At 45.8% G+C, this 17,548-nt stretch overlaps 2 protein-coding genes across 3 annotated transcripts in view; one reads left to right on the top strand and one right to left on the bottom strand.

Moving 5' to 3' along the window:
• LOC119646854 (ribonuclease P protein subunit p25-like protein) overlaps nucleotides 1–17,548 on the bottom strand; it is a 152,042-nt gene that overhangs the window by 31,432 nt on the left and 103,062 nt on the right. The window lies entirely within an intron of this gene.
• The window catches only part of LOC119646852 (tyrosine decarboxylase), a 54,580-nt gene that overhangs the window by 19,349 nt on the left and 17,683 nt on the right, over nucleotides 1–17,548 (top strand). The window contains exons 2-6 of the mRNA XM_038047473.1: nucleotides 1,765–1,910; nucleotides 2,014–2,198; nucleotides 2,445–2,496; nucleotides 7,974–8,044; nucleotides 8,344–8,580. Coding sequence (XP_037903401.1) covers nucleotides 1,781–1,910; nucleotides 2,014–2,198; nucleotides 2,445–2,496; nucleotides 7,974–8,044; nucleotides 8,344–8,580 — 675 coding nt within the window. The 5' untranslated portion in view covers nucleotides 1,765–1,780. The remainder of the gene's footprint in view (nucleotides 1–1,764; nucleotides 1,911–2,013; nucleotides 2,199–2,444; nucleotides 2,497–7,973; nucleotides 8,045–8,343; nucleotides 8,581–17,548) is intronic.

The raw sequence follows: 17,548 nt of genomic DNA on the forward strand, positions 1-17,548 counted from the left end.
GTGAATGGAAGTCACATCGGGGGTAGCACAGGAATCCATCCTAGGGCCGGACCTCTGGAACGCTACCTATGACAGTCTGCTTAAACTCGACATGCCAGAAGAGTCGCGCCTGTTCGGCTATGCAGATGATGTCGCAGCGCTTGTTGCTGGACGAACTGCCGAACAGGCGCAAAGCAGACTTGGCATATTGATGCGACGGGTAAGCGGATGGATGACTACTCATGGTTTCAACCTTGCACTGGAAAAAACCGAAGTAGTCATTCTGACTAAAAAGAGAATTCCGACCCTGCGTCTCATATCGTGGAAATCAAAGCAGCAGCGAACAAGGCTGCGGCTGGAGTTTCGGCGTTAAGTAGGTTAATGGCACATCTATTATAGTAGGTGACGTCTCATGATGAGTTCAACGCAGTCTGTCCTGCTCTACGGCGCAGAGGTATGGGCTGGCGCTCTTAACAAGGAGGTATATCGTAAACGCCTCGCGCAAGTACAGAGACGGGGAGCTTTACGGGTGGCGTCTGCGTACCGCACTGTCTATGAACCGGCCGTGATGGTGATCACGGAAGTGATCTCCGTTGCCCTTCTTGCTAGGGAGCGTCAGGCCATATACAAGCGGAAGGGAGATGAGCCGAGGGAGGTGGTTGCTCGCGAAGAACGGGAACGCACTCTAAACGAGTGGCAGCTCTCTTGGCAAAATGAAACTAGACGCAGATGGACTGCGCGGCTCATCGGCAACTTAGGTGCGTGACTGAATCGGAAGCATGGTGAGACTGACTATTTCTTTACCCAATTTTTAATTCGGCATGGAAGTTTTCAGTCTTACTTGCACAAGATTGGACAGGCGCGTTCTCCGGATTGTGTGTTTTACAATGGAGTTGTGAACGACGCCCAACACACTTTTTTTTCTTGTGAAAGGTGGGATGGGGTTCGTCAGCAGCTCTATTTAAACACAGGGGATCTCTCTCCAGACAACATTGTGGAAGAGATGCTGAGGACTGCTGACAGGTGGAACCGTGTTGTCCATTACGTTCGGGCCCTTTTCGTTGCTAAGAAGATAGAATCCGATCGGTGGAGGAGCCGGATGGCAGGGGATTCCTTGAACTGACAGTTCCCTTCCTCCTCTCCCCTCCCGTTGGTGAAAGGAATTCCCTGATTTGAAGGCTCCGCAAGGCGGGAGAGTTCGGGGACTAGCCCGAAGTAATGTGACAAACGGTTCCAGGCTAGCTGACGATGGGTAGGTGTTTAGTTGGTAGTCCGACGACGTACCGAATCGGGAGTCCAACACTGTGTGCGCAAACGCATTCACCTATCCACCCAAAAGAAAAAATTACGAGAGCCCGATCCAATCACCAAGTTAGACGACTCCCGCCGGTTATCCATACCGGACCTCAAATTTCTTCTTCTTGTCATTTTTTGGTGGTGCATTTTATCCCTAATTGCCAGGTGTTGGGATAGCTTCCTCAGTGAGTAATCTGCAAGACTGCAAAGTTCCTGCACTTTCCTCACCTACCCCCTGAGACGCTGCGGTGGCGTACAGCCATTCAGACTGAAGCTATCCATCCCTTCTCCTTTCACAACCGGGGTTGGGACCGACTACGGCGGAGTTTAAAGTTTTTTAAACTATTTTTAAGTGAAATAATAACATTTCCTAATGCCATATCCTAAGATATGTAAAAGAAAAAGTGCAATTTTAACGTCGCATTCGTTATTAAATTTCAAAATGGATTTGATTGCACGCATTTATACTAAACTCTTTTCCAAATTTAGTGAAACTACCTTAAAGATGGACTGCGATGAATTCCGCAAACGTGGCTCAGAAATGGTGGAATATATCTGCCAATATCTGGAAACATTGGGCGATCGCCGCGTGACACCCAGCGTGGAACCTGGCTACTTACGACACCTATTACCAGGTAATAATCCCCAAATAATTCGCCATTTCAACTCAAATTATTTTAATGTGAAATTACTCAAAGAAGCCATGATCATAATTATCTTTTCATAAACAATGTTCAGGTGAAGCCCCAACAAACCCGGAGCCATGGGAACAAATTATGGAAGATGTAGAAACCAAAATCATGCCGGGCGTTACACATTGGCAACATCCGCGTTTTCACGCCTACTTCCCAGCGGGAAATTCCTTTCCATCGATTCTCGGAGACATGCTTGGCGATGGGATCGGATGCATTGGTTTCTCGTGGGTATGTTGAGTTAAATTCATATATATCTATCTATCTACAAAGATAAAAGATTTAATTGTTCCAGCAAACTTTTTTATTACACCTGTGGAGGTGTAATTCAAGTTGGCACGAGATACTATGAATCTTATTCTTAGTAACTTTTTATTTTTTCTTCGTTTTAATGATAAATCGTTAAATAAAGCTTCATGTCCAAGTTAAATTTAAATCTTTAAACGTAAATATTTAGAGGGTTATTTATGTTTTTAGGCCGCCAGTCCAGCTTGCACAGAACTAGAGACAATTGTCCTTGATTGGTTAGGTAAGTGTGTGCTCTTTTTTAGGGGAGTCATAAAGGGTCATGGATAAAATTAGAAAGATTCGCTTAATCTGAATTTCACGTCAATCATGTATTTATAGCTCCGTCAAGGCAGCGTTTTATTTTCAGGGAATATGAGTATTCCCAATAACTTCATACTGTATACACAACAAAAGATACTATAGAAAAGATTTTTAAATCCTGAAAGTTGGTTTGGCGAATTTAAGGGGGTCATCCCGTGTGATGGCCGTTTTTTTTGCCTTTCTTTGAAAAATTATTTTGGAGGACTGGATAAAGATAGAAACGTGATTTTTTGATATGTTTATCGATATCTTTAGTATATATGATGAATTCAGCTTGATATCGTAGCTAGTTTTCGGAATACGTGTCAATTTATGCACCCATCTCTAAAAAAGGTGTTTTTCTGCTGCCACGCTGAAGGGCGCTGTGTGATCTCTCTAGTCTCAGGAAGCTGACCAGAGAAATCTTCAACATCTGCTACAGGCAAAAATACTGGCAGCCATATAAGGACTGCCTAAAGAAGTACAAGTCGGCCATTAGGACCGCCAAGAGGCGGTCTTGGCTAGACTATTGTCAGAATATTGAAAGCACTAGTGAATCCGCGAGGCTCAATAAGATTCTGTCCAAGGAACATAAGAGTCCATCCTTCCTTAAAAAGTCGGAAAGCTCCTGGACGGAATCTTCTAGTGAAACCTTGGAGCTGCTGGTGCAAACGCACTTTCCCTCCAGCGAGGAGGACTGTGAGTCAGAACCTCGCTTGGAGGGTTTGCGGCAACCCCAGCTGTGCGAGATTATCAAATCGGTAATTACCGGGAATAGGATCGGCTGGGCTATAAACAGCTTCTCCGCATACAAATCTCCAGGCCCAGATGGCATGATGCCAGTCATGCTACAGAAGTAGCAGGAAAAGGTTGTGCCGTGGCTTGTTGAGATTTACCGGAGCTGCATCACTTTAGGATACGTACCGCGGTCCTGGAGGCGCGCACGGGCGGTTTTCATACCGAAAGCCGGCAGGCGAGGTCATGAGTCCGCGAAGGACTTTCGGCCAATCAGCATCACCTCTTTCGTGCTGAAGACCCTAGAACGCTTCCTGGACATTCACTTAAGGACGATTATTGAGAGAACGCCTTTCTCTAAATCCCAGCATGCCTACCTCAAAGGAAAATCCACAGAAACCGCCCTCCACGAGGTAATTGGCACGGTTGAGCGGTCGCTGCAGTACAAGCAGTACACCCTCGCTGCCTTCTTGGATATAGAAGGAGCTTTCAACAACGTCAGTACCAACGCAATCAAGGAAGCCTTGACCGGTATTGGATTGGAGGGGTATCTCACGCATTGGATTATATCCATGCTGAGTACCAGGATAATCCAGTCCGATCTGGGAGGCAACCACTTGACCAGAGCTGTGAACAGAGGCACGCCCCAGGGTGGTGCTATCTCACCGGTGCTCTGGTTAATAGTAATGGACAAAATTTTACGTACATTGGACAGCAGCGGGGTGAAGGTGGTGGCGTATGGCGACGACTTGGTGATATTATGATAGTATCAGGGATGTTTCTGTCCATTATGAGCGACATCATGGAAGGAGCGTTGGGAAAGGTGTGCGTGTGGGCCGCAAGATGCGGACTCAGTATAAACCCAACCAAAACGCAACTGATGCTATTCACCACCAAGACAAGCATACCTGAATTCCATCTACCACGGCTGAATGAACGAAGATTGGTTCTTTCCTCTAATGTAAAGTATCTGCGTGTAATCCTGGACCCTAAGCTAAATTGGAGGTTGAACATAGAACTGAGGGTTAAGAAGGCCTGTATAACCTTCTATGCCTGTAAGAGAACCTTTGCGAAGAAATGGGGTCTCCGGCTGAGGATGGTTCTCTGGATGTACACCGCTGTAGTGCGTCCGATCCTCACGTACGGATCTATTGTATGGTGGCAGGCTTTGAAGAAGAAATACAATAGAACGAAGCTTAATAGGATTCAAAGAATCGCGTGTGCAGGTGCTATGGGGGCTCTGCAGTCCTGCCCGGCAGATGCTCTCAATGTACTCCTGCATCTCCTCCCCCTAGACCTCCACATCAAATATGTTGCAGCGTGCAGTGCCGTCAGACTACGTGAGTCTGGATGCTGGGCAGCGAAGTCCTACGGCCACAGCAACATTCTAGATGAAATACCTCGAGAAATCTGGGCATCTCCCACGGACTATGTCACACGCAAGCTGAACTCCACGAGAAACTTTGCTGTGGATCTTCCAACCAGGGAAAAGCGGAAAACCGGCGGCGTGTTGCAAGACTATGACACGGTATTCTTTACGGACGGATCAAAGATGGCCTATGGAGTCGGCGCGGGGGTTTTCTCAAATACACACGGTGTATCCAAGTCGTACGATCTCCCAGGTTTCACCAGTGTATTCCAGGCGGAAGTACTGGCGATATTGGAAGTCTGTCGATGGCTGGAGCGTGATTCGAACCCCTAGCGTAACATAGCAATTCTGACCGACAACCAAGCGGCCATCAAGGCCTTGTACTCAACGACGACATCTTCCCGGCTGGTGGGGCAGTGCAGAGACGGGCTTAACCATCTGGGCGGCACGCTCAAGATCACTCTCCTCTGGGTTCCCGGGCATAGGAACATAGAGGGGAATGAGCGAGCTGACGGATTGGCCAGGCAAGGCTCTGCTCTTGGCAGTCCCTTGGGGAATACAGTCGGTGTTCCGCTGGCGGCTGTCGGGGGCCGAGTCTACTCGCACTACCTAGCAGCCGCGGGCCTGAGATGGCGAAGGCTTACAAGCTGTGCCAAATCAAGGAGAATTTGGCCCGCTTATAACATAGCCCGATCACGAGAGCTCCTGTGCCAGACGCGTGCAAATGCATTCAAGATTACGGCGGTCTGCACGGGCACTGGCCCATAGGGGACCATACCGCTAGGCTCGGCTTACCCTACAACTCGCATTGCCGAAGCTGCGGAAAAGGAAGGGAAACCCTCATGCACTTTCTCTGCGATTGCCCAGCTCTGGCTCGAGTCAGGTTGTGGACACTGGATAAACCATTCTTTGGGGACCTCAGTGAGATTTCTAGCTGCAGGGTTGGAGAGCTGCTTTCCTTCGTGAATGCTACGGGCTGGCTCTGAAGATCCGAGCCAGCTGGACTCTGCTTCCCTGTTCCTATAACAACAGTCACGGTCTTAGGAAATTGTGGCATCAAAACGGCGCACCAATGCGCTAATTGGGCTCCTCGGAACGGCCACTGATACCTACCTACCTACCAGTAGGCTACGGAATCGTCCATCCTCATGTAGGGGGCCAAAAATTCTTCGGAGGATTCTTCTCTCGAACGCGGCCAAGAGTTCGCAATTTTTCTTGCTAAGAACCCAAGTTTCCGAGGAATACATGAGGACTGGCAAGATCATAGTCTTGTACAGTAAGAGCTTTAACCCTACGAGACGTTTCGAGCGGAACAGTTTTTGTAAGCTGAAATAGGCTCTGTTGGCTGACAACAACCGTGTGCGGATTTCATCATTGTAGCTGTTATCGGTTGTGATTTTCGACCCTAGATAGGAGAAATTGTCAACGGTCTCAAAGTTGTATTCTCCTATCCTTATTCTTCTGGTCTGACCAGTGCGGTTTGATGTTGTTGGTTGATTCGTCTTTGGTGCTGACGTTGCCACCATATATTTTGTCTTGCCTTCATTGATGTGCAGCCCAAGATCTCGCCACACGTGCCGCCTACTCGATCTGGATGAAGGCAATTTGTACGTCTCGGGTGGTTCTTCCCATGATGTCGATATCGTCAGCATAGGCCAGTAGTTGGGTGGACTTGAAGAGGATCGTACCTCTTGCATTTACCTCAGCATCACGGATCACTTTTTCCAGGGCCAGGTTAAAGAGGACGCATGATTGGGCATCCCTTTGTCGTAGACAGTTGTTAATGTCGAATGGCCATGAGAGTGATCCTGCTGCTTTTATCTGGCCTCGCACATTGGTCAGGGTCAGCCTAGTCAGTCTTATTAATTTCGTCGGGATACCGAATTCTCTCATGGCCGTGTACAGTTTTACCCTGGCTATGCAATCATAGGCGGCTTTAAAGTCGATGAATAGATGGTGCAACTGTTGTCCATGTTTCAACAGTTTTTCCATCGCTTGCCGCAGAGAGAAAATCTGATCTGTTGCTAATATCTTATATATGGTACTCAGCAACGTGATACCTCTATAATTGCTGCACTGTGTGGTATCTCCCTTTTTATGTAGATATATAATATATGCTATACCTGGTCCATAGATAGGTCCGTTTCTTCAAAAAAGTCTGGTAAGGCCGATTGTTGCTCTCTGGCTTCAATTCTGGCTCTTTTAGCGAGGTCAGTCGATCGTCGTTCGGACCGCCAAATTCGCGCTTCATTACGGCGGTCGACATAAACCTGACATATGTGACCAACTTGACATCCCATTGTCACTAGGATTTTGACAATGCCATTGAATCCTTCATTGAAAATAATAACAGCCAAAAAAGTGGCTATTTCTACGACCTTGGCCCCAGATTGAAGATATTTAGGAGCGAAAGTCCAAATCAATGCATTTAACGGCTCTTGTTATTCTGAGTCTCTGCTCCTAAACATCTGTTCAAGAGCTCATCTCGTGACAAATCTTCGTAGATTGGTTTGATGACTGTATGAACTTTTTCAGTCAAAGGTGCCTTCTCGTGGTGGAAACTATCCAGTTCTCCTTTAGCTTCCGCTTTGCGCCATTTGCACCAACTGTCCTCGCCTGCTGGACAATTTTGATGCTGAGGACTCTAGACTGGATTATCCTTTTTATTCCAAACAACAAATAAGTTTAGACAATTGTTTGGGTTTCCATCTTTTTATATTTATATCTGTGTTCGAATTTATAAGGCTCAGGTAAAAAAAGATTCGATGCTCTTTCTCATCGAGTACTCTAGCCGCGGCTGCAAACTCCTTACCTGTTTAACCCTGTAATTTCTGAACGACTCGGAATATCGGAAAATCCTTTTGCCCACATATTCTCCACTATATATAGATACAATTCATGCAAAAAAAATCGATTTCTCCAACCCGACACACGGATGACCCCCTTAATGCGGTAAAAATTATGATAAGTAGTTAATCACTCAATCAACACAAAAGAAGAGTAATTAAATCATTGAGAATTCATTTCCGAGCAGGATTTCCCTTTTCCGCTTTACATTCCCAATTGGTAAAAGATATTAGATATTTTGAGCAGAACCCATATTTTCGGGTATTTTCCCAACGACTGCTGTAGATGTCTACAGCACTTTAAGCATCTAAAATGAATCAATAAACAAAAAATTTGTTGATTCAACAAATCCTATTCCCCTTTTCAAAAATAATCATAAAATTTTATCCATGATTTATGATTAATCAATAGATTGAGATGCACGTAAATTGCAAAATAAAATATTTAAATTTGTTTATTATTAAAAGGAAAAGCAATTGGTTTACCAGATGACTTCTTAGCTTTGAAGGAGGGTAGCAAAGGAGGAGGTGTTATACAGGTAGGTGGTGATGAGGCCGAAAAACTAGGTAAATTCGCCAAGTTGTCTGTTCATCTTAAATTTAAATCAAATAAAAGGAATTTTTGTTTGTATACCAAAGTTACATAAAACGTGGTCGAACATTCATATGAAGTCAGGAACAACAAAACGCATGGTTCCAGAGATCAAACAAATGCTCATTGGGGGTGAATTTATAAGACCTGGGGATTTGAGGATTCGAATAAATATATATTTTTTTAAATGGTTTCTCGGAACTCAAATATTTTGTTTTTCTATTTTATTATTGTTTTTTATTGCAGACTTCAGCCTCGGAATGTATTCTGGTAACAATGCTTGCGGCTCGCGCTCAGGCAATTAAAAACCTGAAACAACAACATCCTTTTGTGGAGGAGGGGCATTTACTATCGAAATTGATGGCGTATTGTTCCAAGGAGGCCCACAGCTGTGTGGAGAAGGCGGCAATGATCTGTTTTGTTAAGCTAAGAATTTTGGAACCAGATGAGAAGGCCAGTCTTCGCGGGGATATTTTGTTGAATGTAAGGCATTTTTGGTGTAGTATTTAATCTCAAGAGCTTAAATCTAGCAAAGGATTTGATGGAACAGGACGGAACATCTTCAAAAAATAATTCAAAAATAATCATTTCTACTCTCCATTTTCACAATTTAATCTACAAAACCCTATCCCCTTGTTAATTTCCTCCAAAACCCTAAAATTAATTTAAAGATTTCAAGATTAGTATATAAAAATGTCTAAAACTGCACCAAATTCGAAATCATATTGTATGTTGCGAAGTGCAATCTTAACACCTGTTTCTGACTAAAGCGAAACATTGCGCATGCGTATGTCGAGATCAATTAGACAGCTGCCAGGGTAGAAACCCGTTGGAGGGCGACGGCTAATAGGGAGTGCGCGACTATCGGAGTTTTCGTGAACACGTGCTTGGCTGTTCATCCCGTTTAAGAGAATAAATTATGAAAAGTTATAATCATCAAGTTCATTGCCATAATAACGGCCAGTTGTGTTGGGATTCAATAGTTTGTTTTACAATTATTTATTTTGCCATTTCAAACATGATGTCCGTCCGTTTTGGAAAATAAATTATAACCGCCAAGCTCATCATAGGAATATAGAAGGAAAGATTGCGCCGATAGGCTAGTGGCCAGATCTCCCATCAGGCGCGACCCCAGCTGGCGGATTGGGGCATACCAATTTTGACGATCTGAACTCAGCTTTAGCGTCTTTCAACTGGATAAATATATTAAGCAACTCATCGGGTGATGAAGCTCTAAACACCTTTTACAATATCCTGTCCGATTCTTCTGTTATGTCTCTTCTTCCCCTCCCTGCCTACGTTCGTATCCAACTTGGTTTACAACGGAAATTCTTATTATGATAACATTCGCCTGAAACTTACACTGCGGAGTACCTTGTTCACTTTAAAGCTATCCGCTCTACTATGAAGTAAATTGTTAGCAAAGCGCGTAAAAGGTACTTATTGAGCGTCAAAGCCCCCTTTGCCCGCGGTAACTTAAGACCCTTTTAGTCTCACGCTCGCAATTCTCGTGGTTGTATCCTACGTCCCTCCTCCGACTTTACACCAATTCAACCTTCCTTAACCTTTCTCAACTCCCTTGTCAGAAACATCCTGGAAAATTGCTGTGTACTTTGGCCTCCCTTCCGCAACCGTGATTGTCGCGTAAATTCACCCCCCCCCCCCCCCTATTTTACAAAAAGGAGGTTGATTACCCGTCACGACTCCGCACCTTCAATCTCCCCTTCTTGCAGCAACGCTGTATCTGCCTTGATATATGTGCTCTTTTCAAACTCTGCAATTGTCTGATGGAGTGCTCCGCCAACTCGGATATTACTTTCCGTATCGCCTCGTCTGATAACACACGCAATGCGGACATTTTTTATGTACCCATCGCGGAGCTCGAGATTTACTTCCACTCTCCGATCCCGAGGCTATACCGGTCCTACAACGCCCTACAGTTTGGGTACTTTGACTTTCTTTCCTTCTCTAGTTTTAAGCGTAAAATAAGCCATTCACTTGCTCCTCCCTCTGAGGACTGCATAAGGTATTTATTTGCTGTGTATTGTCCTCATTAAATAAATAAATAAATTCAGCGACAAAACTTGACTCTTGACCCGCCAAGGACGCAGATTGAATCTCACGCGCCGTGTACAAAAGGCTTTGCCCTGGAACTGGAGACGCTCTTGGGTCTACCGTCGATATTAAGCCTAAAGAACTGCTGCCCTCTGTTTAACACTTCTTATGGGGTTGCAAGGGCGTGCGGGAAGCATCCACGCGAACTAAGGCATGTGTGCAGGCGTCCAGGTTCTTGGGGCGTTAGCCTTCGTCGTAGGATGGCGGAGGTGATTTTAGCTTCGCCACGGTGTCCCGAAACAGGCGTAAAAGCCCAGTGGTGAAAACGGTTGACCTAGTATCGAGCACAGGGTCGCTTGGGTGTCTCAAGTTTTCTACGTATACCAGCTTGACGAAACTGGCGGCAAACTCTTCACTATGGGCCAGAAAGAGGCCAGGTAGTAGACCACGAAGAGTTATTATCTGCCATTATAGTTCCCGGATAGCTGAGTGATTAGAGCACAAGGCGGTCGTACGGAAGGTCGCGGTTCAAATCTCACCGGTGACAATGGAATTTGTATCGTGATTTGACGTTGGATGCCAGTCGACTCAGCTGTGAATGAGTACCTAAGTCAAATCAGGGTAATAATCTCGGGCGAACTCAATGCTGACCACATTGCCTCCTGCAGTGTACTACTGTAGTATACCGGTCTTGAATGAAGTACTCTAACACACTTCAAGACCTTGATCCAATATGGATTGTTGCACCAACGATTATTATTATTATTATTAAAGCGGCCTTCAACGTCCTATGCAGGCGTTCCAGCATGCCATTAGATTACGGATGGTACGCAGTCGTCCGATGGCGTTTGAAGCCTAGGTATTTACCGAACTCCGAGAACAGAGTATACTCGAACTGCATTCCCTGATCAGTAATGACTTCGACTGAAACTTCAAAGCATGAGATCCATTTCCGACAAAGGGCCTCGGTGCACGATTGTGCGGAAATATCGGCCAGAGGTACTTTCTTTCTTTCTTTTTCTTCAGCCTTTGTCCCGTTCACAAGCGGGGTCGGCTCGTCGTGATCGGCTTCGCCATTTGGCTCTATCGAAAGCCTGATCTGGGTGCAATCTCGAGGCTTTCAAATCCCCATCCAGCGTATCAAGCCACCGTTGCTTAGGTCTGCCTTTTGGTCGTTTACCATCGACTTTGATGTTCAGACCAATCTTTGCAAGTGAATTCTCGTTTGCACGAATTGCGTGACCATACCATCGAACACGCCTCTCTCGCAACTTTTCCACGATCGGTGCAACCCCATAACGATCGCGGATATCCTCATTTCGAATGTGATCTAAACGTGTGACGCCACTAGTCCAACGTAGCATCTTCGTTTCCATTACCGCGAGACTCCGTTCATTGTCTTTTATGGTCGGCCAACACTCACAACCATAGAGAGCGACTGGACGGACAACATTGCGGTAAATTTTAGATTTGAGACGTTCGTTGATACGTCGATCACAAAGGACACCAGTTGTGGAACGCCACTTCATCCAGGTTGCGTTAATGCGTGAAGCAATTTCATAACGCAGTTCTCCATTGGCTGATAGCGTTGACCCGAGGTATTTAAATCGCTCAGTTCTGGGCAGATCACTGCCGCTGACAGTGATTGTGCCTGTTTCATGGGGATCGGTCGTCAAAAATTCAGTTTTGTTTAAATTCAATCTGAGACCGTGTTGCATGAGGCGATCATTCCATTTTTGAACAAGTTGCTCGAGATCATTTTTGAGAGGTACTGCCTCAGACAATACATAAAGGATCGCAAAGGATCAATGAAATCGATGCGGATCGTGTCAAAACGCTTGATAGACCGAGGGAATGAGCTTATTACCTCTTTTCGTACGTGCTTGGTGAATTTACACTTCTGGCACGCGATGCAATGTCTGACCCAGGAGTGAACATCCTTATTCATTGAAGGCCAGAAATATTTGCTACTTTCTCGCGAAAAGCGGCCGAAATATATGGGGTCACAGACTATTTTGAAAGTTGGGCTGAAAGGCAAAACTCCCGAAATTTGTATTTGCGGTTGGTCCTGAGGCTCTGAAGCACGGCGTCATCCTCCTGTGCCTCGGCGATTGCTGAAAAATCGACCGTAGCAAGGATTTTGGCTTCTGAAAGGCGTGACAAAGCGTCTGCAAGTACATTGTCCTTGCCAAACAAATGCTGGATGTCGGAAGTAAACTGGCTAATGAAGTCCAGGTGCCGAAGTTGGCGAAGGGACGCTTTATCGGCCTTCTGCTTAAAAGTGAAGGTAAGAGACTTCTGATCCGTGAACACTGTCAACTGCCTTCTAGGGAATGTCGGAAGAATTTGATTGTCATGTATGCGGCTAATCTATTTTCAAATATCGGCGTTAGACCAGTTGCGTCCACATTGCCAGCTTAACTTTCTTCCGTTTTTCCGAGTACAGACGGAGAAGGTTCTGCAAGCAAACCTATGGTCACTTCTCTCGCAGTTGAAGCTTCCTTCTGCGGAGTCTTCCTCCCCCGTATTTTAGAAGAGTTTGATAACAGTGTCACCGACCGGCCAGCCGTAGTCAGATTACCAGTTCCTCTCATTAAGGGAGTTGTTGTACGATCCTTTTTGGCTGACCGCGCCGTAGACACCGAGTGTAGGTTTTCCAGTTAAGTGGAGAGCCTGTCTTCCACAGATTTCTCCGTGGGGGTACATGAATTAGATGAGGCTTCCAAAATCAGTGCCTCGGCCACGACCTGATTTTTCAGAATCGCGGGTGAATTCGAAGTCAGTGACTTCTTACCACTTGGAGACTACCACAAACTCCCCCACCATGCAAGGTGCTGTTCGAAGAGGAGAAAAAGGAGGATATTCCTCCAGGTCGCAATTTGGTCGGATGTTCAGGAGAGGGACTTTAATGGAATATAGGAATAATAGGGTGCCCGCACAATTTTCTCATCGGACCCGGAATTCCTTTTTAGTGCCACAGTAGAGGGGGGGGGGGGCTCAACCGACCGACGCCGTACGAGCAATCAGACCACTTCGCGATTAGCAGCAAGTTTAGGAGTTATTTGTTGGATGTGCGTAACAAGAGAGGCGCTGACATCGGACTCATTCGCCTGCGTGTTGCGTCCACCACTTCTGGCAGGGTTGTCCACATTCATTATCAGTATTAACTGCACAACAACCGATATCCGGACTAGGTCTGCCTTAGTAAAGAACTCCAGACATTCGGATTTTACGCCGAGGTCCACCAATTCCCTGACCCCTGTTTGGCGTCTTGACCTACGCATGGTCTGCCACGTCTTCTTTTTCTACCATAGATATTGTCCTTATAGACTTTGCGGACTAGATCATCCTCATCCGATATCTCGCGCCACCTGTTCGATCTGGATGAAAGTAGACTGAACATCTCGAGTTGTCCTTCCCATAATGTAAATATCTTCAGCATAGGGAGTTGGGTTGACTTGACTTCTTGGATTAACATCTACATCGCTGATCAGTTTTTCTAGGGCCAGGTTAAAAAGGACGCAGGACAGAGTCTTATCTTAGACCGTTGTTGATGTTGAATAGCATCGGAAGTGATCATGCTGCTTTAACTGGTCGCGCACATTGGTCAGGGTCAGCTTAGTCTGTCTTATCAATTTCGTCGAGATATCGAATTCTCCCATGGTCGTGTACAGTTTTACCCTGGCTTTAAAGTCAATGAAACTGATGATCATATACCCCCCCCCCCCCCCCCCCTCGAAATATCCACGTTCAGGGATAGTTGCTCCTTCCCCATCTCTCTCTTCGGATCTGGCAACTGAAATCAACCTAATGCATGCTTCGTACGAGGCCGATGCGTTGAAACTGGTTGTTAATATTTGAAGTCTGTTACCCACAGGAAGGTTTTCAGTGACTTTCGGGCATTAGAAGAATACGTGATCTGTTGCAGTTTGGGTAATGAGGTGAGGTGTCCAAGTTAAACCTGTAGAGGTGATGACGGCCTTATCGCCGGTGGGAGGCTAGCAAAGATTATAATTATAATCTACCCATGCTTTCTCTCCAGCCATTCCCCGATGGCAGGAATCAATTGTGGTACAGCGCTGTTGCCACCTACTTATAGATCCTGTCCTTCGACTCTTTTTATCAGCAATAAAGGAGAGATGAACTTGATTGTCATATATCTTCACCATATCATCTGCCAAGATGTCAATCAACATTATTCCCAAGATGACGTTAACTGAGACGATCCTGAAAGCAGAAGATACCCTTAGAACATGCAGCACTGTTCCCCCAACTGAAACTGCATACAGCAAAATGGAACTCCCTACTCTGCCCCCAAGCAGCCTGCAAGTACATTCGGCATCATTCTTGCTAGAACCATGCTTGTGGTGGATGCTTTTTCGCACGTGCTTCTTAAAATTGAGTTTGGCATATATCATCACCCCCAAGTATTTGATCGCCGCCTTGGACGTGATGATATGACACCCAATTCTAATGCCAGCATAATTTCTCTTCGAACGCTTAGTGATGAGGACCGCTTCCACCTTTTCCTCCGCAAGTGCTAGCCCAGCGCTTGATAAACTCCTTTCTTTGGCACAATAGGCATTTGGGGTCACTACGGAGGTCGAAAGTGATCATTTCTCTTACAGGCCCATTCTCAGAAACTAGGCAACCGAAAAATTTGAAAAAAAAATCAGGAGGCTACCACTATATCTTGGTGTCTAGGTTCCGAAAGACAATGGTGACAAGTTGATGGCAATACGGCCAGGTGTCATTTTGGTTACCTGAGACACTGTTGGAATAGCAGGTTTCGACTTGTCCTTGGAATTTCTTACTCCCTCCGGCGATCTGTAGCTTACAACACGTTGTACTTGTCCTTGATTAACTCGGGCAGCTCAATTATTTTTGCACCAAGCTGTGTGAAGGGTAATTCCCCCGGATCAGGGCTCTATTCTACATGAGGCCCGACCGGATTACCCTTTTTAACTAGTCCTTCATCTTTGACATTCGTTGACCTTTTAGCAAATGACTTGCCTTCGTCAATTGAAAACGATTCAACAAATTCGAATGAACACGTAATCGAACCGGATCGATGGTTGGCCGGAGAAACAAAGTGGGCCGGAACGAATGAGATCTATGCGGATGTTGGAGCGTGTGTTAATCCAAATTCTGTGATGCCACTTATCAATAGTTCGCTGCTCAATTCCCCACGAAGTAAAATTAATTTAAACACGAATAACTTTCAACTCAGCAACTCGCCTTTGCCTAGTCCGAAAGAAAGCAAAAGTCATTTAACTTTCTCGCCAAATCAAATTAAAATTCGTCCAATTGAAGAGACTAAACGCCAGTCGGCTAATCTGTTGTCAACTTCTCAACAACAAAAATTTAAGAGGAAAACGCTAAAACTTTATTCAGTCACGAGCGATGTGACGTTACGTGTGTCTCGCGCCGCGGTTGGATACAGAAGAGACCGACTTATTTCCATGCGGTCCTTACTGTCCCAACCAACGGCATTTTTTTACCGCTGGTTCTCCACTCCCCTGGTGCGTTCAGAAAACGAGTGAGTGGAGAGTTTCGGAGTTCAGCGCCATCTACCCGTCCGCATCCGCAACATCCGAAATAAATTTCGAATGCTGCAGATCCTGCCGCGCCACAACCTTTCCTCTACTGTATGTTTTACCATCTTTGGTGTTGGCGGAGATTTAATAGGTAAAGGAGGAGGGTTTGAGGCAACGTACTCTGTACTATCCTCAGTAAAACAAAAATTATATGCTGAGATCAGGGAAAGAGATAAATAGAGTATAGTTGGAGTTATTCTACTATGCTAAATCCTACCTGATCTCTCTTGGTGACAGGCCCCGCGACAGGTCGACCAAGAAAATGCATAGAATGTCATTACAAACATGATGATCGGATTGAATCACAAGCCTCGGAGATGTGCTAGGGCGTCCACCTCAGTCGACGCGGCAGGACGGGCCCCGGTCCTGTCGAGAAATGGGCAAGGGTTCTTGACGCATGGACGGTGTCAGGACGTAAGCAAGTTAGTCCGCACACAACGAACAAAGCAAATACGTGTCTGCACGCTAAATGTTGGTACCCTAACTGGAAAGACCGAGGAACTCGCTAGAGCCCTTCGGAAAAGGTGCATTGACATCTGCGCTCTGCAAGAAACCCGATGGTCTAGTGCCAAAAGCTGCGACATTGAACGCGAACGCGGTAAAAATGGCTACAAACTTCTCTATTTTGGTAAACCACATACTCAATATGGTGTTGGCATTGCCATCTCAGAGGATTTCCGTGATGCCATTAAAGAAGTCGAACGATTGGATGATCGGCTGATGAAGCTCACCATTATATCAGCTGATCGCACTATTCACTTCTTCACCGCGTATGCACCACAGACAGGTCGACCTGATGCCGAGAAAGATGCCTTCTGGCAACTTCTCGATGAAAAGACTTGTCACGTGCCTGCTGACGATGACATAATCATTGCAGGCGACCTTAATGGTCATGTGGGTGAAAAGGCGGACGGTAACAGGTGCCATGGGGGAAAGGGGTTCGGAGCGTGCAATGAAGGTGGCGAGCGTATAATCGATTTTGCGGACACTCATGACCTTGTACTTATGAATACATGGTTCATCAAACGATTGTCTCATCTTCCCACATTTTATAGTGGGAACAGTAAAACGCAAATCTACTATATTCTCATAAGACGCCAACATTTTACCACTGTCACTGATTGCAAAGTCGTTCCCTATGAGACCATCGCACCTCAACATCGGCCGTTGATTGCTGTCCTGCGAATTAAGCCACCGATAAAACGGCGTGAGGAACGCACTGGCCCGCCGCGCATTAAATGGTGGCGATTTGGTGAGAAGAACGAAGAAACGGTCTCACTCATACGATTGCTAACCATTACGAATGTGGAAGAATCATGGAACCAAATGAAAGACACGATCCACAAAGCGGCCTCTGCAACCCTCGGGGTCACCAGGCCGGGTAAGCGATACATCAACCGAGATACTTGGCTTTGGAATGATGATGTTGAAATGAAGGTCCGTGAAAAGAAACGCCTCTACCACAAATTTCTCGACGATAAAACGCCTGATAATTGGCAAATTTATAAGAATGCCAACCGGGAAGCAAAGAAAGCGGTCGCTGTCACCCAAGCGAACCATTTCAAAAATCTTTACGATAAACTGGACACTCGGGATGGCGAGAGAGATCTGTATCGACTTGCTAAAAGCCGTGATGAATGCACACAGGATATCGAACACTTCTATTGTGTTAATGACAAGAACGGTACTTTGCTTACCAACCGTCGAGCCGCAACGGATAGATGGCGAGAATACTTCGAGCAGATTTCAACTGAAGAATTTGCTCATCCTCCACTTCCACACTCATTGCCGACATTTGG

This window comes from Hermetia illucens, chromosome 1 (assembly GCF_905115235.1).
Source record: "Hermetia illucens chromosome 1, iHerIll2.2.curated.20191125, whole genome shotgun sequence".
NCBI lineage: Eukaryota > Metazoa > Arthropoda > Insecta > Diptera > Stratiomyidae > Hermetia > Hermetia illucens.